A 22,400-nucleotide genomic window follows, 5' to 3' on the forward strand; every position below is an offset into this window, starting at 1 on the left:
TATACTGAGGAGTTCTATATTACAAAGGAAATCTCTATACAGATGCTACCTAAATGGCTGACTGGGTGGAAGAATTATTCATACTTACTTTCTGTACATGTTTCCACGCTTTTATACATTCTACAATGAAAAAAATACTGCAACAAAATCAAGAAAGAAAATCACTTACTCTGTTGGCTCTCCTTCATCAGGTAAGATATTTCTGGTACACTGAAGAAGGTAATTTCGAAGAAACAGACCCCTCAATGGATGCTGCACACCACGGCACATTTCTACCAAATCTTTCAAAATATCCTTCCTGGACTGAGGAAATGACTTGACATATACAACTCCAACTGTGATCAAAAGGTAACTAGGAGAAGTATGAAGAAATGCTGATTAGAAATAAAATATTTAAATCAAGAACTTATTTCCAAACACATTGAACAAAACATTAAATAAACAAGACAGGAACCATGTTGTTTTCTCCTGCACGACAAGGAAAATATCTGATTTAAAATATAACCACTGATCTCTAAAAATACACACACACATACACACTTATACTGTATATACACAACATAGATATTACCTTTTAACATACTAGGAAGAGAACAATTATATTAATTTTTCTAACAGTCAAGATATTAAACAAAATAGCAAGCATGTACATTTTTTCTATTTCTAAAATTCCTCAAATACCCACATAAAACGTAAATCTAGTTACTCTAAAAACAAGTAAGAGAGTATCTACCAAAATGTTAATCTCTATTTGTTAAGAAATTACCCTTAAAACTTTTTCTTAAGCTGATAACCATAAAGGACATAACATAAAGGGGGAAATACAGACACAAAAGTTCTCCGATTTGTTATTACTTACAGCCTTGGGATAATGTTTCCAGCATACTGTACAAGTTCATAGAGATCTGCCACTTTCCTTCCTTTAGCAAACTCATCTGTCAAGTAGACCTCCAAGTAGTGCAGTTCATCAGAAATGGCCATATCTTTTAATTATGATTAAGGACTAAAAATAAAGATAAGCCAACCTAAGCAAAACTTTGAAACTTGTTGGGGTCATTATTAACTACTGGGCAGGTATCTTAAGTTTTAGTCCTTTAAGACAATGTTCCAGTGAAGGCAGAATTTTAGTTGGGCTTTTCTTACTTTAAAATAAGGGTTTTAAAGTATGTGCGGTGAAGCAAAGCAGTAAATATAACGGTTACCTGTCAGACTGTTAATGGGTTTTGAAATGGCAAATGATTAAAATTCCTGTCCATTTGAGACTGCTGCATAATAACATCTAAGTATTAAAGAACCAACTGTGTCATAGCCTAAATATCCTCATGAAGGGTCTGAAAATTGAGATGCATCGACAACACACTTAAAGACATTGAAGCAAGTGTTCTCCAAGTGTTTTTCTCACTTAGCACATCTGCATGGAGGAGTGCCATGTGACTCAGATAACGAAGTAACTCCAGAAAAACTTCATAAAGAACAAACAAAATTGTCCTTATCAAGAAAAAGGTATGGTCCAAATGTTTCATCTTCAACATTCAAAAGATACAAAGTTCATAGTAGCTCTTTGGTGATAACATAGAAGTCCGGAGTTCACCAAGCATATTAGAAGCATGTTTTAGAGCATCCATAAGCTTGTTTTTGTCCTACAGAAATACCAAGAGAATAGATGAGAATGCTTAATTTAAATAAACATTTATCTTGGTTGTACAAACTCCTTACATCAAGGACTTGTTACATAGTTTTAAAAGTATACAGCACTTAAATGATTTTTAACCACATAAAAAAATCAACTTAGATCAGTTCACTTTGCCGTCCCTACTGAAAAAGAAAAAGATCCACAATACTTAGTAGACTTCACATAGCTAAGACAGCAAGCTTCTTGACAGAATGTTAATCTTTTCAATCTATAGAGACTAGGAAACTAGCTCCATTCATCACATTTTACCTGCAATTAAAAGAACTGGCATACTGATTCAAGTGAAGAAAGATACTATCCTGACATGGCTTTGTCATGGGTTAAAAGACTCTTCAGAGCTGTCTGAAATGACTATTCATGTAAGTTTGCTTTCCTCTTACATATTTCAAACCCTCACAATGCCCATATGTTCCACTTAACTCAGAAATGCAAGCAATTCCTTGAGATAGAGGAAATACTATCCATACCCAGGAAGAGAAAGAAGCAAGCAATAGCAAACCCATCTTCTCCATTCCAAGACATTCATTTTTCATTCCCAACTTGTTGGGAATGAAACCAATAATAGATACAAGAGCATATTACTATGCTTTGGAAAACATAGTAAGACATTTTATAAAGGTAAGACAGCATCATCTTCATCACAGTAATTTATAGCTTGAAGTACCAACCAATTTGGCTCAATTCCTTATATTTTAATTCAGAGAATCTACAGTATCTACACAGATTATCTCTTACTTTATCTTTTAGAATATGAAAATATATAAATAAGTGTTAAGTATAATTTTTAAGCTACCTTCTATAATAAATATATTTATTCACAAAAGAAATTAAAGTTTTCAAGATATTTAGAAAAAAAGCTGAATAATTCAAATGCAAAGCATTTAAATTCATTCACTCAACAAACATTTACAGAGTACCTGTTATACGTTAAGTACTCCTCAGGTCCGAGGTATAGAACCAAGGAGGTTAGTAATTCTGGTCAGACACTGGTGTGGTAAAATTACAGTAATGCGTAAATAAAAGGAAGGGTCTCTTGTTCTTATGAGCATGTATTCTAGTAGGGAAGACAGACAATCCCAAACCAAAAATATACATGTGAGTAAACAGGGCCTCTTTGTTGAAATTGCTCCACACAGTGCTTGAGGAAGATGAGACTGAAGATAGATGCTGGTGGACAGTGAAGATTAGATCTACCAGAAACAGTGGTGCCACCTAACTCTGGAAAACACTGCACGTGCTTCCTTAGGAACATATAAACTGCAACTGTGCCTCCCACATTTCCATTCTTACCAGGCATCTCTTCATTTGGAATGACTGGACCTTCACAGCCTGTATGGCTTCATCCAAGAGCTTTTCCTGCTCATCCTGAGGGGACTGCTGTGTTGTAGGCTGAAAAATAAAAAATTCCACTGATGTCTCGAGCACATTCTTCTAGTAAATATGTTATTTCTGTAATTCTAGCCATAGTCCTTCTCCAAGACTGTCACAAAAGGATCAATCCAGCTCTATACCTCAAACCTATTTACCAATTATTTTGTTTTTTGGTTTTTTTTTTTTTTTTTGAGACAGAGTCTCGCTCTGTGCCCAGGCTGGAGTGCAGTGGCGTGATCTTGGCTCACTGCAAGCTCCACCTCCCGGGTTCAAGCCATTCTCCTGCCTCAGCCTCCCGAGTAGCTGGGACTACAGGTGGCCACCACCATGCTCGGCTAATTTTTTTTGTATTTTTAGTAGAGATGGGGTTTCACCGTGTTAGCCAGGATGGTCTCGATCTCCTGACCTCATGATCCGCCTGCCTCGACCTCCCAAAGTTCTGGGATTATAGGCATGAGCCACCGCGCCTGGCCCATTTACCAATTATTAACAGCTGCTGCACACAGAGCCATGCCCCATCACTGAAGTTAACAGAATAAGACTGATAAAGGAGAACAGTATGTGTACAGAGAATTGCCTCTGTCTCAGAAACTGACTCAACATTCTTGTAGTAGGCTGGCATCAAAGAAACTTGCGGTGGTAGTTCATGGCTGTGTTCTGCTAACACACTCTGAATCAAACCCAGACATAGCCATCCGACCAATCGAAATCTTGTGATAGGTATAGCCGAAACCACTCTCTAAAGCCTCTCTTTTCCCCTAGACTACTTATCATCTGCATTTCAGTCTATTCTTAAAACAGATTAAGGAACTAGTTTACAAGAACACTGACCAGCCCCTCCTTGGCAATATATAACAAAAGACTAAACAGCCTAGAAATAAAATAGCCGAAATTGTTAGTGACTTACAGTAGAAAACAATAAAGAGCACTGTCCTCAAATAGCTTACACCATTTCAAATGTACTGACCTACAGCTACAGTGGACAAAATATATCTAGACACTCTGCTCTTTCCCACCAGCAAAAGTCTGCTTGCAAAATGAATTCAATCGCCCTGCCAAGAACTAACCACTTCTTCAAGTCATATAAACACTGTTTACATCTCCACCACAGCATGCATCACATTATCATTATAAATGATGGTCATTTTTACATCCTTGGGACCCAACACACTGCTTGACACATAATGGGTGCTCCATAAATGTTCACTGCATAAATGAATACACTGGTTTTAGAATGTTTAGATATTTAACAAAAAAATGACTGAATAATTAACGGATGAATAAACAAATTGTGGTACATATATACAATTACAGAATATTATTCAACCATAAAAAGGAATGAAGTATTGCTACATGAACAAACCTAGAAAACATCATGCTAAATGAAAGAAGCTAGACACAAAAAGCCGTATGTTGTATGATTCCTCTTAAATGAAATACTCTGTATAGGAACAGAAAGTAGACTGCTGATTACCAGGAGGGAGGCTGAGAGGAATAATTGCTTAATGGGTACTGGGTTTCCTTTGGGGGTAGGGAAAATGTTTTAAAACCAAAGGTGGTGATTGTACAGTATTGTGAGCACACTAAATGCCACTAAATTGTTCGCTTTAAAATCGTTAATTTTACGTTATGTCATTTCACTTTTATTTTTTAAAACAATGACTAAAGACAAAATGCCTCTCACACAATGAGTTGAAGAGGTGGAAGGCAAGGACTTACACATCAACCTGCAAGTAAAATCTGGTCTGTTTCATTAACTAAGAAAAGCAAAACAACATTTCATTTTGAGATTAACAAAGAAACGTGAGTCACATAAAACCCACGTCTGAACTAGCATAGCTTATAAAAAGTGAAAACTTTCTCTTGTTCTAATTTTGGAAAGAGAAAAATATTAACTGAATAATGAGCAATGCCATGCATCTCCCTTTTTTTCCCATGACTAACTCTAGTAAACTGAGCTCTGCTGCAAGCACTCTTCCTCAGAAGCACAAACAAATTTCAAAGAAAAAGTTAGGTATCTTTTAAACTTCATTTAAAGGGAACATGAATTTATCCCAGCAGAACTATTACCATAAAATGCTGGTTTCAGAGGCAAGGATGACACCAGCATTTAAAGATTCTGACTTAATGAAATTTACTACTCATCATGGGCTAGTCTTCTCTGAACTTTAGTGAAACCAGGCCATCATTTGGAATATTTTGGCTCCTTACCTCTGGATGCAATAGATTTAATAATAATTTGAATCAATGGATTTCATTAAGTTCAACTGATCCATTTAGAAATAAACAGTGATACATCTGAATTTTTTTATTTTTCTTTATGATACATTTGGATATTTTAATTAAAAATGACTTACTATAGTGGTAAAATGTACATAAAATTTACCATTTTAACCACATTTAAATGTGCAGTTCAGTGGCATTAAGTTAAGTACATCCATATTAACACAGTTACCACCATCTATCTCTAAAACTTTCTATCTTTACAAATGCAAATGGAAACTGCAGCCATTAAACTCCCATTCAGATCCCCCAGGCAATCCTACCTTCTTTTCTCTGAGTTTGACTACTCTATATACGTCATGTAAGTGAAATCACACGGTATTTTTCCTTTTATGTCTCACTTATTTCACTGACTATAATATCTTCAATGTTCATCCATGTTGCAGTATGTGTCAGAATTTCCCTCCTTTTAAAAACGAAATATTTCATTATATATCTATATATATATATATACACATACTACATTTTGTTTATCCATTGACATGTAGGTTGTTTCCATCTTTTGGCTGTTGTGTACGATAATTTTTATTACATAGCAAATGAAACTGCGGCTACAAAGAGGTTACAAACAGTTACAAAAAATTTTGTATAGAATGACTAGAAAGATTTAGAGATGTACAAAGGAATGCAATTTTAGGAAAATTCTTCTATTTTGTCTCAACTGGGCTTAAAATAGAAATGTAAACACAAAATGTTGAAGATTACAGAATGGCTTATTACAAAGTAAGCTACAAATGAAGACATAAAGCTATATAGTAAAGCAGTCTACTTTTATATATTACTCATAAAACAGTGTAGTTACGCTAGCAACAGCTATTCTAAGGGCTATTCTTGATGCCTTCCTAGGAAGGGTCGCATAGAGCCTTAACAATTATAATATGAACACGTTATCATTAAACACAAGTCAATTAACCAATGTTTCCTCAATCGTTACAGTGGTTTTCCATTTGTAAATGACTGTACTTCACAGCTACCCGGATCAGAAGAAAATGGAAACCCTACAGAATGGGGATCAAATTAACATTTGTGATAAGGGCCATTTTAGCTTGAGACCCACAAACAGCCCTCTCAAGACTACAGTTATAAGGTGCAGAGCAAAGCAAAGGTCATCATGAACTAATCACTTGGAAAACTACTCTCCATTCAAACAATGTGCTTTTGTTTCCTCTTCTACGAAACAGAGATGAGAGTACCCCCACCACTGTTATGAAGAACAAATGAAACCAAAGCTCAAAAGGTGCCTACTACTTAGTAATAAGCACTTAATAAGTGCTACAATTATTATTCAGTTTAGATACAAATAATTATCTCCACTTATGTCAGAAACCTATTGTGGTTCCATCTCCCTGCTCATATGCTGTAGATGTAATCTGACAGTACAATGTAAACCAAATGTAACAATCACCTCTTCAAACAAAGATACAGAGTATCATGTTAATGAAAGAACTATTTTAAAAATGACACGGCATACATTGACAACCGAAGTAGAGAGAAATAAGGATGATGAGGGCATAAGAACTTCAAAATATAATTTGAACACCAAATGGCTCTACCTTCATTTCCAATACATATCCCCAAGAAACCTTTGATGGAGCACACCGAACATTCTGGCTTCATCTATTAGCAATACCTTTTCTTTCCACCTGGAGAATTTCTGTCCACCCTCTTTATAGTCTCAGTTCACGTTACTTCCTGTAGTTCTTCCCAAAATCCCCAGGCAAAACTATCCCTCCATGACCCCAAAGCACTGAGTTGACAATGTTAGCAAAGCAATCCACACACTGTATTACAGTTAAGTTCTACAAGCTTATCTCCCACAGTAGCCTCTTAAGTTCGACATTGGAACCCAGTGCCACAGCCCGTGACACTAAAGGCACACAAGATGTTTGATGAATTGAAGTGAATTCTAGAAGTTTAGGGCTTGGAAGGGCCAAAGGGGCCAACACTTGCTTTCGGATGCAAAAGTGCGATACCAAGAAGACTAAGCGACCTGCCTAAATTATAGACAGTGACTGTGAAAGAACGAATACTCAAGTTTCCTTTCCCAATAAAATTCATGAGGACAAGATTGTGTGTCTGGCTGATTGCTCCCAACTGGTTCACCCAACAAAGAATCGGAGTGTGTAATACATCCTCAATTAAGTGTTTTCCATTACAAAACAATATAAATGTCAATCCATAAACGCTGGGAAACACACAAATCCTAAAGTTAAATTTTGCGCCGGTCTTGTTTCAATTCCCAATCGCAAATATTCTGAGAAACAGGCAAAAATCACCTTGTAAGGCAATGTTATATGAAAATAGTATTTGTAAAACACTTAATCCTTTCCGGCACTAAGACATTTAAAGTGAAATCTGTTTCCAGGCTTACAGATTTACAGAAGCCTGTCCACAGTGAGTAAGATAATTAAAGCGGACATACAGTATATACTCAAAAAATTTATTTGCACAGTGCAGGCTATGTCAAACGCTAATAAAATGCAAGTGACAACTTGCCTTTGTGGGAACCAGACACAAAGATTCACATTTTGAGGAAGTTCAAGTTTACCGGCCAACAGCCACACCACGATTTGCTGCCGTCATAGAGGGGCCCTAAGAAGGACTGCTTCCAGCAAGTCAAATACTTGGATTTCATCAATGGAGAGACAAAAGAGCCAAGGTGCGCCCAACGCACAAATGCTAAAGGAAACAATCAGTCTCCTTTCCGACCGTCAGGATTAGAAGACAGCCTGATTCCTTCCAGGAAATTCATGTAAGCAGGTCCCCAGAACTCGCTGACCAACACTGCAGCCGAAGGCGGGTACGAGGCCAAGAAAGGCCAAGGAACCACTGCGACCCCTCCAGGAGGGCGTGAGGACCGCCGAGCACAACTAGGCACAAAGGTAGAAACGCAACATCTGGGCGGGTCCCGGCGCCAACTCCGATCTCAGGGCCTCCGCGCGCTCGGGGGGCCAGACGCCGAGACCTTGGACTAGGGGTCCCCTCGTGGCAGGCAGGCGGCCGATTCCACTTACAGGAGGCCGCAGGCCTTCATGGATCCCAAAGCCTACAGGCCAAGTCACCCCCACAGAGAGGCCGCCCCGTCTCTCAGCAACGGCCGCAGCCAGGAGCCGCCGCCCACCCCGGCCCGGATCAGCCTGCCCGCGGCCTTCCTCCTCCTGTCCCCTATCCCGCAGGCCAAATCGGGCTGGTCTTAGTCCCGAAAGGTCTGTGGGGCCTCTTCTCCACTCGCTGGGGTCCGGGGCGGTGGGAGAGAGCAAGGGCTACAAGGAGGGTCGGCCAGGGTGCTACTGCCCCCTCAGCACTCACCATGGCGACTCCCCAGAGCCTGCGGCAAGGAGCACCCACCCCGCGCGGAACCTCCAGCGGTCATGTGACGCTGCGGCCCCCTCCAAGCCCCGCCCTCTCTAGCCCCACCCCCGGGCCCTACAGGCTGCTCATTGATTGGCCTACTTCTAGGAACCGAAGTCTCGCGTGCTTATTGGCCCTAGCCACTTAACGCTAGATGGACAGACCTGGTCGCCCGCCAATCTCACCACAGCGTGTGAGAGTGGGCAGTCGGTGCAGCGCAGTGGGGATCCCCCGGCGGCAGACAGGAGACAACAGGAGGGAAAGGCAGTGTGTGATGAGTTTGTCAAGAAGAAAGGAATGGAAGGAGGGAAAGCCTACAAGTCCACATTCACCATTTGTGCCTTGGCGAGCGCGCTAGTGATGCGCATGCGCAGAAGAAGACCCTGATTGGCTTGTGGGACGGTCTCAACGTCCTGTCCCAACCAATCCACATGCGCCGGGGGTGGGGCCTGGCTCTCACTGGCTGGTGCAGCCTTTGCGCGCCGGTTTCGTTGCCCCGGGGCATTCGCCGGTGTTGTTGGCTTTAGTGCTGGCGCTATGGGGTCGGAGCTGATCGGGCGCCTAGCGCCGCGCCTGGGCCTTGCCGAGCCCGACATGCTGAGGTGAGTTCGGCCGCGCAAGACCAGGGCTGGGCTCACGCCTCACGGCCCTGGGCCCTCAGGCAAGGCCGGCGCCCTTCCCAGGCGTCTGGCGGCGCGGAAGTGACGAGGAGCGCTGGGGCCGGGCGGGGTTTAGGGCCTACTTCAACAGAAACTTCCCGGCCGTAAGCTTAAATGAGATGGCAAGAAGGGTGATAGCAAACGGCGATGGCAAACGTCCCTGGGAACAGCCAGCCCTGTCCGCGGGTAGCACGGTGGTAGAAAAATGAGCCAGGGAGAACTTGCCGCTCATTCCGCCAACGCCTACTGCAGTCGGGTTTACAGCGGGGAACCCGACAACGCGGCGCAGACTCCGTTGTCTATAAGGGCGAGGACCTTAACCGGGCCGTGTGCCAGAACCACTGGGCTTCGGGTGGAGCGCGGCCTAGCGGCTGCCTTTAACAAAACAACAACAACAAAAACTCGGAAAAGCGGGCGCTGTTCCCGCTGAGGCCAGATTGATGGCAGGTGCTAGGCGAGGAAAGATATGGCAAGAGCTGCCCAGGCAGGGACGACAACTCCTGCAAAAGCCTTGAGATGGGAAGCGGGATCCGGGGTTCGAAATAAAGCCATTGTAGCTAAAACGTGGAGCAGTCAGGCTAGGGAAGGCAAGGAATAGAGCACTTAAAAGATTTGAAGACACACCTGCAAGACGCGGTAGTCGTTTAGAACAGTGGTTCTCAAAATGTGGTTCCTGGACCAGCAACAGCCATATCATCTTGTCTCTTGTTAGAAACACAAATTCTTCTGTCCCACCTCAAGCCTACTGATCAGTAACTCGGCCTGGGTGGGACCCAGTAATTTGTTTTCACACGCCCCAAGGTGATTCTCGCCTACAATCAAGTTTAAGAACGACTGATTTAAAGGAAATAGGAGGAAAGGAGGAACCCTGGTCTAACCTGCCTGCCTCTGTGATAGTTCATGCTTGATCCAGTAATGGAAGGAGGAAAGAAGGGGTTTTTTTTGTGTCGAAATTTAACTTTCTTTTGCCTGAAAGCATTTGAGCACAGTGATGTTTGGAGTCAGTGCTGGTTCTGTCTTCCTCTCCCCAGAGGATATGACCTTCATTCCCAGCCCCAGATAAACGTGCCACAGGAGTTAGGTTTAGTGTGAAGCTCACCAGGCTGTATTCATTGTTTACCAACGTGTTGAGCAAACTTCTGAACAAGTTTAGCGAACACACTGCCCTTTTAACCAGGAAAGCAGAGGAGTACTTGCGCCTGTCCCGGGTGAAGTGTGTCGGCCTCTCCGCCCGCACCACGGAGACCAGCAGTGCAGTCATGTGCCTGGACCTTGCAGCTTCCTGGATGAAGTGTCCCTTGGACAGGGTAAGTAGGTCCTACCAAATGCCTGACTAATCCAGTGCAACAGTGAAGCTCTTTTAACTTTTGGTTGAACTAAACCCCAGTAAAAACTCTTGTTTTAGATTGGCCTGGCTATTCTTGTATGTTATTCTGGAAATACTGTAGAATCGGTTTGCTTTGGAAAAAAAATTTGCCATGTTTTCTTTACTCATCACTGTTTTCCCTGACCACCTCTTTCTCGGCTGGAGGCCATCTTCCACATTGCTGGTAGCATTATCCTCCTCTTAAACCACGTCCAAACCCCTGTGCTTTTCTTCGAGTGTCACAGTGTTTGAGAGAACAAGCTTTGGGGTCAGGAGGAGTTGGGTGTTGAGATCAAATCTCCACACTAGCTAGTTCTGTTAGCCTTCAGTGTCCTCGTCCATAAAGTGAAGATAAAATATCCAATTTCGCTGGATTATTGTGAGGAGGATTAAACGTACATAACACCATTAACACAGTACCTGTGTCATAATGATACACTCATTAAATGGTGATATTAAAAACAAAGCTTTGTTGATGACCATCAAACCCTCCAGCCTCTCTTGAATCCTGGCCTCAAGCTACAGTATTCACTTAACAGACTCTTCACTTCAATGATTTGTGGCTTTGAAAATGCAATACCTTGTTTTTTCCTGCAGTACTCTTCTGGTAAACTCCTATTTGTCTTACATGACCCTGCCTTATTGTTACATTGAAACTTTACTCAAGTCTCCCAGACAGAGCTGGTTTCCCACAGTGGACCCTCCTGTTTCTTTTCCTATTTTCCTTTTCCTCTTTCACACACACACACACACCCACACCGCCCCAGCCCGCCCCTACTCCACTCCCACTACTTCTCTCCTTCCTTTTCCCAATAATAATAATAAACAGTTAGCACCTTTGTATAAACACAAGTAACCATATATGTGTTTCCTGTGGTTTTTTACTGCCTGTTTGACTGTGTTAGTATTGTGTTATAATTTTAAATCATCTGTGCATATGCATGACTGCCTGCTTTTATATAGTTTGAACTCTTTGAAAGCAGTACTTCCTCAGCCTGACATGATTACCAATTTTTTGACTAAATGAAGCTAAACCTTTAGGTATTAAGGTTTGCCACAAAATTAATTTTGAAGAGTTACACTGCTTATTAAACAAGGGTTTAAGGGTACTAATATATAGAATGTAAAGTTTTTATGATTTGTGTATGTGTGTTTCCTTTCACAGGCTTATTTAATTAAACTTTCTGGTTTGAACAAGAAGACATACCAGAGCTGTCTTAAATCGTTTGAGTGTTTACTAGGTCTAAATTCAAATATTGGAATAAGAGACCTAGCTGTACAGTTTAGCTGTACAGAAGCAGTGAATATGGCTTCAAAGATACTAAAAAGGTATGGGGCATAAAGAACCTTAATTGAAAACGTATACCAATAGGCGGGGTGTGGTGGCTCACACCTGTCTGTAATCGCAGCACTTTGGGAGGCCGAGTAGGGTGGATCATGTGGTCCGGAGTTCAAGACCAACCTGGCCAAGGTAGTGAAACCCCATTTCTACTAAAAATACAAAAATTAGCTGGGCATGGTGTCATGCACCTGTAATCCCAGCTACTCGGGAGGCTGTGACAGGAGAATTGCTTGAACCCAGGAGGTGGAGGTTGCAGTAAGCCAAGATTGCATCACTGCACTCCAGCCTGGATGACAGAGCAAGACTTCATGGTGGGGGGTGAGGAGTGAGGCAGGACCAGAAAATTTGTACTGGTAGATACAAATTACCCATTGTCCTATTCTGGTTAATTTTCAGTCTTAAAAAAATAACTCATGTTAAGTGACAGCACACATATCTCATCCATTTTAAAAGCTTGTAAGTTCTGATTTGCACTTTCAGTCTCTTTTCAAATAATATTTTCTAACATAATTCTGCAATAACTTCTTTAGCTATGAGTCCAGTCTTCCCCAGACACAGCAAGTAGATCTTGACTTATCCAGGCCACTTTTCACTTCTGCTGCACTGCTGTCAGCATGCAAGTAAGTATTTTATTAAACATTCAGTAAAGTTACCAATTTACAAGTTGGTTTTTCATCTCCAAGGAATACTTCTAATTTAGTTGATATCAATTCAGAGCATATTTTCCCCTAGAAATAATATTAGGAATATTGGCCAAGTGACCATATTCCTAGTTTATGCCATAATGTAGCTAACAACTTGGAACTAGTGTTGTCAGAATTCCACCAGCCAAATAGCAGCTGTATACATATGCTGGGAATTCTGATTTCAGTCTGCCTTTTATAAGAGATGATATCTGTCATTAAAACAATCTTCATATGTGATTTTCTGCTCGTATATTTTTAAAAGTACTGGATGGGCCAGGCATGGTGGCTCCTGCCTGGAATCCCAACACTTTGGGAGGTATAGGCAGGAGGACTGCTTGAGGCAAGGAGTTCAAGACTAGCCTAGACAACATAGTGAGACCCGAATCTCTTAAGAGAAAAAAAAAATTAACTGGGTGTCAACGCGTGCCTCCAGTCCTGGCTTCTCAGCTACTCAGGAGGCTGAGGCTGAATTCTCACTGAAGCCTAGGAGTTCTTGGTTATAGTGAGCTGTGGTCATGCTACTACACTGCAGCCTAGGCAACGTAGCAACACCCTGTCGCTAAAAAAAAAAAAAGCACTGGCTACAACTGTTCTTCAAGGGATTTATAACATATTTTAGTGATAAATTCTCACATCTGAATCTTAGAATTGTGGGTTATCTATGTGTATACTGAAATGTTACCTTGGAAATATTAGTAATAGTTGATATCTTTGTCTAAAGTTGTCTTATTTTTATCTTGCCGGAAAACTCCTTAGAAAACAAAAAATGTAGTTGGCCCTTAAAGAATGGATTTCTCACTACCTACTCAATAATTTTGGTATGCTTGGCTCTATTAGCTACATACCTAGGAATATTAATTGGCATTTGTAGAAAACATCTCTTCAATTCAACAAAAGTATGTGCATATAAAGAGGGAATGTAGCTGTTATTGTAGAAAACAGTGAGACTAGTCAACCCTACTTTTGAAACCATATTACGCTGAGTAAGAAAAGGTCTTGACAGGTCTATTACCCTGAAGAAAAAGTTTATTTTGTGTTTGTAATTAGTGGTTGCTGTGGAGTGTTACTAGGAGAGTTTATTTTCAGGGTGGGGTGGGGTTGTTACATTCCCGTAATATAAATATAAATATCCTGTGAGTTAAAATGAGTGGAACGTTCAAAAGTCCTATGATTGTCATTCATTAAATTAATCTGAGATTTACTAAAGAGTTCTAAAAGTCACGAAACACTACAGCAAATGTCTTTTATGTGCCCCTTTTGTTATAAAACAGATCCATGTGCATTTTAACTCTCAGTCCAATAAACAGCTAAACAACTTAGCACAGATAATAACATGTTTGGAATGAAGGAAAAAACTAGACAGAGGCTCTTAAAGCATGGTCAAAAAGAAAATAAGTTGATTATCTGGTTGCCCAGAGAAGAAAACTGTACAGGTCTTGAAAAAAGCAACTTATGAAATTGTTTTGTAGGATTCTAAAGCTGAAAGTGGATAAAAACAAAATGGTAGCCACATCCGGTGTAAAAAAAGCTATATTTGATCGACTGTGTAAACAACTAGAGAAGATTGGACAGCAGGTCAACAGTAAGTATTCTGTAGTTCAAGAATGTGTCATTTGAAAATGTAGTACTTCTGTTTGTAAAAGTCAGATATTTTCAAATGTGTAAACTGGCTGCTTCCTAAATTCTGTATTACATGTGGACCAGTTATGTTTTTATTGATGTTTCTAACCTATGATTCCGTGAATCTATGCCTGGAAAATAGATTCTTTATTAACATGTTCCCATGTTAAATACCAGCCTGTAGATACATAAGCCAGGATAGAAATGATTCTCAAGTCTGACAAGAGAGGCCAAAGAAAAGAGAAGTCTAAGATCATTTGTCCTCTCCTTCTTCTCATACTTGATCAGTTAAGGTGTCTAATTTTATTTGTGATCCAAAACATGCCCAAATACTGAAATTGAGGACAGGAGAAAAATTAACCTTGATAACACTTCTTAAAGGAGAACCTGGAGATTTAGCTGCTCCACCACGGAAGAAAAAGAAGATAGTGGTTGAAGCCCCAGCAAAGGGTAAGTTTTACTAACACGGTACTGACATTGACATTTTATGCAGTGAACAGCCTAGTGCTGCTCTAGCAGCTTGCCTGACAGGAGTTCAGTTTTAAGTAAATTCTGACTGTGAATCATTTGATAAGACCAGTTTTCCAAGCAATCAATGATGGAAGTAACATCAGTATTGGGTAATTAAGAATATGTCTGGTCTGGCACAGTGGCTTATTCCTGTAATCCCAGCACTTTGGGAGGCTGAGGCGGGAGGATTGCTTGAGCCCAAGAGTGCGAGACCAGCCTGGGCAGCTACAGCTAGGTATTTGTCTTACCTGGGCATAGTCTGATGGGAAGTCTCTAGTTGTACAACCAGGCAGCTGGTTGGTTGGTTGTGATTGGCTAGGGATTATTTTTGTCTTTCAGAGGTTCTTTTCCCCCCACAAAAAAAAAAAAAAGTTTCCAAGTTCCAGGTTGCTTATAAGAGCTTTAGCTACAAAGACAATGTCAGGCAAATGGCTGCCTTATTGTTTTAATATCACCTACTGGCTATGTGATTTTTTGTTTGTCTGTTTTTTGGTTTCTTTTTTTTTTTTTTTTGAGACATGGCCTGGTTCTCTCACCCATGCTAGAGTGCAGTGGCACGGTCTCAGCTCACTGCAGCCTCTGCCTCCTGAGCTCAAACCATCCTCCCACCTCAGCCTCCTGCGTAGCTTGGACTACAGGCATGTGCTACCACAACTGGCTAATTTTTATATTTTTGGAAGAGTTGGGATCTTACTATGTTGCCCAGGCTGGTCTTGAACTCCTGGGCTCAAGTGATCCGCCCCCTTCGCCTCCCAAAGTGCTAGGATTACAGGCATGATCCACTATGCCCAGCCACTGGCTATGGGATTCTAAGAAAGTCTATAATTTCTGTGAGCCTCAGTTTCCTGATCTATAAAATGTGATTAATATTATCGCCTATTATGGAGTGTAGTAGGGGTTAAAGGAAATAATGCCATTTAAAGTACTTGGTTCAGTGCCTCTCAAGCACCAGTTAAGTGCTTGATAGACGTTAGCTATTGTTAGATGTCTTGGAATGCTTGGAGTGTAAGGGAGAGAAAAAAGTGATAGCTGAGCTAGGTGTGGTAGTGTGAGCCTATAGCCCCAGCCATGGTCCCAGTTACTCAGGAGGTGGAGGTGGGAGGATCATTTGAACCTCCTGAGTGCAGCCTGAGCAACATTACAGGACCCCATCTCAAAAAAAGTGATAACTGCTGTTTCTCCACTTCATTTCAGTATCTTCTTTTCTGTTTTAGACAATTTAAACAGGTTTACCTTTTTTTAAATTTCATTTCTAAGCATAAGAATTTTGAAATTGCTTTTGATGATTTTCTGTCAGAAATGGAGAAGGTAGAGGAGATGCCACATAAACCACAGAAAGATGAAGATCTGACACAGGATTATGAAGAATGGAAAAGAAAAATTTTGGAAAATGCTGCCAATGCTCAAAAGGCTACAGCAGAGTAATTTCAGCTTCCAGACTGGTATGCATTCCAAACTGATAGTACATTGCCACCTCCAGGAAGACTTGAAAGCTTTGGGATTTTGTTTAAACTTTTATAACAAGGATCCTAAGACTATTGCCTTAATAGCAAAGCAGCCTACCCGGAGGCTAAGTCTGGGCGGTGGGCTGGTCCCTGGTGTGGGCATTAGACCAGCCACAGTGCCTGATTGGTATAGCCTCATGCGCTCTCCTACAAAATGGAATTGGAGGCTGGGTACAGTGGCTCATGCCTGTAATCCCAGCACTTTGGGAGGCCGAGGTGGGTGGAGCTCGAGACCAGCCAACGTGGCCAACGTGGTGAAACCCTGTCTCTACTAAAAATACAAAAAGTAGCTAGGTATGGTGGTGCGTGCCTGTAATCCCAGCTCCTCTGTGGGCTGAGACATGAGCATCACTTGAACCTGGGAGGCAGAAGTTGCAGTGAGCCAAGATCACACCACCACACTCTAGCCTGGATGATAGAGCGAGACTTATCTCAAAATAAATAAATAAATAAATGAATAAATGGAATTGGAGTCATTTTGCTTTGTTTTAAGTGAATGGCAGTCCCTTGTCTTATTCAGAATATAAAATTGAATCTGAATGACACCTTACAGATTTTTACTTGAGGTTTTGTGCGAGGTATTTTTTATTTGACTAAATCTGTATATTGTACAGCCTAAGTTAATAAATGTTATTTGTATATGCATTCAAGTTGTACTTGTCATCAGTTTGGGGGAATCCTTCTTATGCTAAAAGCTATGTCTCCTCTATCAGGTTCCTGTCCACTGAGCCACACTGCCCGCCAGACCACAAACTCAGATCAGACTTTAAAACCCTGCTCAGCCACTTATCACCTGTGAAACCTTTAGCAAATTAACTTTTTTATGCCTCATCTATAAAGTAGGAATAGAAATGGTACCACCTCGTAGATAATATGGAGGAGTTTCTGAGCCAATACATATAAAGCATTTAGCACAGTACCTGCTATGAGTAAGCATTTAGAAAATAATAGAATAGAGAAAGAATCTCACATATGGAGGTCTCATAATGAATTAAACATTAGCAACTTTTTAAAAAATCAAGTTTTTCTTTTTTAATATCTACATATTGAAAAAATGTAAACTTAGTAAATACTACTTAATTTAAGACTATGGAAGAGGACCGTTTCATGGATGGTAAGAAGTTGCTAAAGGCATCGTGCCAGACATGATTTTAACTAAAATTAAGAATATATGATATAATTAAATTTCCATGATAAAGGGATTGCATCCAAATGTTTAAAATCTACTTAGAATGGCATCAGTAATAATGTTGCCTTTTTTCTGCTACAAGTAATGAATACCTGCCACATAGATCTAGAATGACTAAAGGTGATGTCTCTTTTTTCCCCCCTACCCTTTTTAGTTTTAGAACTTTAGCAGACTAAGGCTAAAGAAATACCACAATCAAATGATCCCAACATAAGCATGTCTGGCAAGGCCTGTTTATTATTGGGGGAATAAACATGAGCTTTGGAATCACACACACTTGGGTTTAAATTCTGGCTCTGCTACTTCTCCCGTAACAAAAGCCCAAAATCTTACTGAGCCTAAGTTTTCCTATTTATAAAATAGAAAAACTGGGCACAGTGGTGTGCACCTACAGTCACAGCTACTCAGGGGCCAAGGCAGGAGGATCACTTGAGCCAAAGAGTTTAAGTCTAGTATGCTATGATCACACCTGTGAATAGCCACTGCACTCCAGCCTGGGCAATATAGGGAGACCCCATTGCTTAAAAAAAAAAAAAAAGAATAACAATAGCTAAAATAGAAATACCTGCCTTGTGAGGATTAAAATTATTGTATTTGTGAAGTGCACTTTGGGAGGCTGAGGCAGGCAGATTGCCTGAGCTCAGGAGTTCAAGACCAGCCTGGGCAATATGGCAAAACCCTATCTCTACTAAAAATACAAAAAATTAGCCAGGCGTGGTGGCTTGTGCCTGTAGTCCTAGCTATGCAGGAGGCTGAGGCACAAGAATTGCTTGAACCCAGGAGGTGGAGGTTGCAGTGAGCCAAGATTGTGTCACAGCACTCCAGGCTGGGTGACAGACCCAAAAAAAATAGAAGCTATATAATGTGTTATTTGGTGCCAAGATTTAGATTTCTAGCTCCCAGCCTACATCTTTGTCCTGTGCTGGATGCTTCCTGCCTTCGAACATCAGACTTCAAGTTCTTCAGTTTTGGAACTCAGACTGGCTCTTCTTGCTCCTCAGCTTGCAGACAGCCTATTGTGGGACCTTGTGATCATGTAAGTTAATACTTTATAAACTCCCCTTTATATACATATATAGGTATATACACATATATGTGTGTGTATATATATCTCTTGTCCATCTAGAGAACCCTAATACAGATGCTTACTAGTTAGTGAATTCATGTGTTTCAGTACTGTTATAAACACTTTTTGGAAGCTCACTTCTTTAACAGTTCTTCATGGTTTAACTGATTAAAAAGGTTTTTTTGTCATGAATGTTTTCAAATACATACAACAGTAAAGAGGACAGTATAATGAAACCCATACACATCACCTAGACCCAAATTATTAGATGTTGCCATACTTGCTTAACTATACCTTCCTTTTTCTCTGAAGCCATTTAACCACATTGACAATATCACACCTCACAAAATTAATAGTAACTCTATCATCAAATGTGAAATTCATAATCTAAATGTCTCAAAAATATCTTTTTATTTGCTCAAATCAGGGTCAACACAAGGTTCACACTTGACATTGAGTTGTGAATTTTTAATTGTAAAAGTAATACATGTGGGCCAGGCATAGTGGCTTACACCTGTAATCCTAGCACTTTGGGAGGCCGAGGTGGGCAGATCACGAGGTCAAGAGATAAGACCATCCTGGCGAGCATGGTGGAAGCCTTTCTCTACTAAAAATACAAAAATTAGCTGGGCGTGGTGGCGCATGCCTGTAGACCCAGCTACTCAGGAGACTGAGGCAGGAAAATTGCTTGAACTCAGGAGGCGGATGTTGCAGTGAGCCGAGATTGCACCACTGCACTCCAGCCTGGCAACAGAGCAAGACTCCATCTTGAAAAAAAAAAAGGAATACATGCTTATTGTAAAAAATTAAAAAAAAAAGATTCAAAGGTTCAGAAAGATAAATGAAAAGTGGAATTCCACCTCTCCCAATCACCCACTTTTCACATTCCACTGTTAAGTTTCTTGCATATCCTACAATTTTTTAATGCACATATAAGCATATGTCTCTTCACAAATGGGATGATACCATACATACATTCTATAATTTTTTTTTAAGAAAAAATGGCTTTCAGTGTATCTAAATCTATCTATAACAGCCGTGAGGTATTCCACTATATGGATGTGGCAAAATTCATTTAACTAAAACCAAACTAATAGGCATGTCTTGGTTGTTTCTACTGGGCCATTAGCAACAATGCTATAGTAAACATCATTTTGCATAAATCTCTGTACAATTGTTCAAGTACGGAGGGATAAATTTCTAGAAATAAAATTGCTGGATGAAAGAAAGCATGGGCATGACTTTTATTTGGATACATATCCATCAAAAGTGGGAGAATGCCATTTTCCCCACACCCTCACCAATTCTTCACCAATCTGATAGGTGAAAAGAGGGGGCCCCAACTACCTTTTAGAGTTTCTCTGCCCAGCAGTTTCCAGTGACTGTACATGCAAATGGAAAAGTCCCATTAGAAATACTTGACCCAACACAGTTGCAATTAAATATTTGAGCTAAGTATATACCAGCAAACTATTAAAATCCAGAAAAACTCAAACTTCATAAAACCTCAAATTTCAAATCAGGAATGCTAAAATCCACATAGCTCACTTGTGTGGGCCTGGCCTAAACAGACCCCTCAGAGGAACTTTGGAGGGAAATTGTTTCTCTAGGTAAGGAATAACAGCATAAAGGGAAAAAAATTAAAATTGATAGATACAGGATTCTTTCTAGATCTGCCCTGTCCAGTATAAATGCCACTAACCAACATGTGGCTATTAAACACTTAAAATGTGGCTAGTGCAACTGCAGAACTGAATTTCTAATTTTATTTGATTTTAATACATGTAAAAGTAGATACTTCAGTTTTTGAAAAACTGTGAGTTATGTTTCAAACAACTTGAGTATGTAAATAATTTTTCCACAGTAAGTTTTAAGAAATCTGAATACAGATTAAGTACATCTGATGAAAACCTAGCATCTGAATTGACAGGATTTTTTGTGTGGGGGGGGTGGGGGTAGGGACAAAGTTTTGCTCTGCCACCCAGGCTGGAGTGCAGTGATGTGATCTCAGCTCACTGCAACCCCCGCCTCCTATTTAAGTGATTCTTATGCCTTAGTCTCCCAAGTAGCTGGGATTACAGGTATGCACCACCATGCCCAGCTAATTTTTGTATTTTTAGAGATGGGGTTTTACCATGTTGGCCAGGCTGGTCTCGAACTCCTGGCCTCAAGCAATCTGCCCACCTTGGCCTCCCAAAGTGCTGGGATTACAGATGTGAGCCACCATGCCCAGCCTTGACATGTGTTTTTAAGTGTAAAGTATACCAGATTTTGGAGACTTAGTATGAGAAAAAGAATACAAATCTCTTTTTTTTGAGACTGAGTTTTGCTCTTGTTGCCCAGGCTGGAGTTCAATGTCGTAATCTTGGCTCACTGCAACCTCCACCTCCTGGGTTCAAGTGATTCTCTGGCCCCAGCCTCCCTAGTAGGTGGTAAAATATCTCAATTTTATCTTGATTATGTATTGAAATATTTTTGATACACTAACATAAATTATTAAAATTGATTTTCAATGAGTTTTGTTAGAGAAGCTACTAGAAATGTTTTAATTACGTATATAGCCTGTACTATATTTTTGTTGGGCAGTGCTGCTCTAGATATGGTAATTAACTACCTTTTTCTGGGGAGATGATTCATAGCATTCTCCAGAATCTTAAGTCCAAAGGAGGGTATGAACCACAATAGAACTACAAAATATACTCTCTAGCTCCTTCTGGAGGCTGCCCTCAAAAAACCTTTTAAGGAAAGATAACTGACATTTAAAAAATAAGACATTTTACCAAATCACTGTCACTGTCTCATCAAAGGACAACTTCCAGCAGCTGTGTCTTCTGATGTTCATTCTTCAGCTGACCAACTTGGAGCAGGCCTAGACTTGCTGGTACTGAAACTTTTCCCAATGAGGGTTAGCCTTCCAGAGGAAACTTAACAACCTGAGAACTGCAGCAGCAGGATAACCTCTCCACCTGCCTACCTCTCCGTCAAAAAAGAAGAGCCTCTGTTATGGGACAAAAATCTTGAAAGGTGGTGAAACTGTTGCATGTCTAATTAAAATCTATAATTCACAACATTGACTAAAGCTGCTCACCTGAGGCTGAGCACAGTAGCTCACACCTATTTTCCCAGCTCTTTGGGAGGCCAAGACAGGTGGATCACCTAAGGTCAGGAGTTCAAGACCAGCCTGGCCAACATGGCAAAACCCCATCTCTACTAAAAATACGAAAATTAGCTGGGCGTGGCAGCACATGCCTGTAATCCCAGCTACTTGGAAGGCTAAGGCACAAGATCACTTGAACCCAGGAGGCAGAGGTTGCAGTGAGCCAAGAACACACCAATGCACTCCGGCCTAGGTGACAGAAGAAGACTCTCTCAAAAAAATAAAATAAAAAACTAAAGCTGCTCACCCGAGAAAAAAATGGGAATAGCACAAAAATCATGTAGAAGTAAGGAAATTGAAAAGATTGTGTATTTTTTAATAACAAAGTACTCCTTTTAACCATTTTGCAAGTTGGTAAAGTATCTAAATATACGTATGTACAAGTTCGTAAATGTGTTAGTTGAAGCTGGGTGTGGTGGCTCACATCTATAATCCTAGCACTTTGGGAGGCTGGGGCAGGTGGATCGCTTGACCTCAAGACCAGGTTGTGCAACATGGCAAAACCCTGTCTCCACTAAAAATACAAAAATTAGCTGGGTGTAGCAGTGGGCACCTATAGTCCCAGCTACTCATGATCGCCTGAGCCCAGGAGGCGGAGGCTG

General features: G+C 40.6%; 2 protein-coding genes across 3 annotated transcripts in view; one reads left to right on the forward strand and one right to left on the reverse strand.

Moving 5' to 3' along the window:
- Positions 1 to 9,050, reverse strand: part of VPS35 (VPS35 retromer complex component) — a 30,440-nt gene extending 21,390 nt beyond the window's left edge. Inside the window, exons 1-5 of one of the 2 annotated variants that reach the window (XM_023189584.2) lie at positions 8,863 to 9,050; positions 2,984 to 3,082; positions 1,544 to 1,640; positions 860 to 983; positions 170 to 352 (exon numbers count right to left, since the gene is read on the reverse strand). In XM_023189584.2, coding sequence (XP_023045352.1) covers positions 170 to 352; positions 860 to 983; positions 1,544 to 1,640; positions 2,984 to 2,998 — 419 coding nt within the window. In that variant the 5' untranslated portion in view covers positions 2,999 to 3,082; positions 8,863 to 9,050. Of the gene's footprint in view, positions 1 to 169; positions 353 to 859; positions 984 to 1,543; positions 1,641 to 2,983; positions 3,083 to 8,656; positions 8,760 to 8,862 lie in introns of those variants that run through there. The other variant, XM_023189583.2, reaches the window with a different exon arrangement.
- On the forward strand, positions 8,849 to 17,031 carry ORC6 (origin recognition complex subunit 6). Its single transcript, XM_023189585.3, has 7 exons — positions 8,849 to 9,300; positions 10,535 to 10,664; positions 11,889 to 12,052; positions 12,596 to 12,685; positions 14,221 to 14,333; positions 14,753 to 14,821; positions 16,179 to 17,031. The coding sequence occupies exons 1-7, from the start codon at positions 9,236 to 9,238 to the stop codon at positions 16,304 to 16,306; spliced, it is 759 nt and encodes a 252-aa protein (XP_023045353.1). The 5' UTR covers positions 8,849 to 9,235; the 3' UTR covers positions 16,307 to 17,031.
- Positions 17,032 to 22,400: the final 5,369 nt, after the last annotated feature.

The sequence above is a fragment of the Piliocolobus tephrosceles genome, chromosome 17, assembly GCF_002776525.5.
Source record: "Piliocolobus tephrosceles isolate RC106 chromosome 17, ASM277652v3, whole genome shotgun sequence".
In the NCBI taxonomy this organism is placed as follows: Eukaryota; Metazoa; Chordata; class Mammalia; order Primates; family Cercopithecidae; genus Piliocolobus; species Piliocolobus tephrosceles.

Coding starts and splice junctions, on each gene's coding strand:
- ORC6 (XM_023189585.3), top strand. CDS start 9,236: ATGGGGTCGGAGCTGATCGGGCGCCTAGCGCCGCGCCTGGGCCTTGCC. Junction 12,686..14,220: donor GCACTGCTGTCAGCATGCAA/GTAAGTATTTTA, acceptor ATTGTTTTGTAG/GATTCTAAAGCTGAAAGTGG. Junction 14,822..16,178: donor GGTTGAAGCCCCAGCAAAGG/GTAAGTTTTACT, acceptor ATTTTCTGTCAG/AAATGGAGAAGGTAGAGGAG.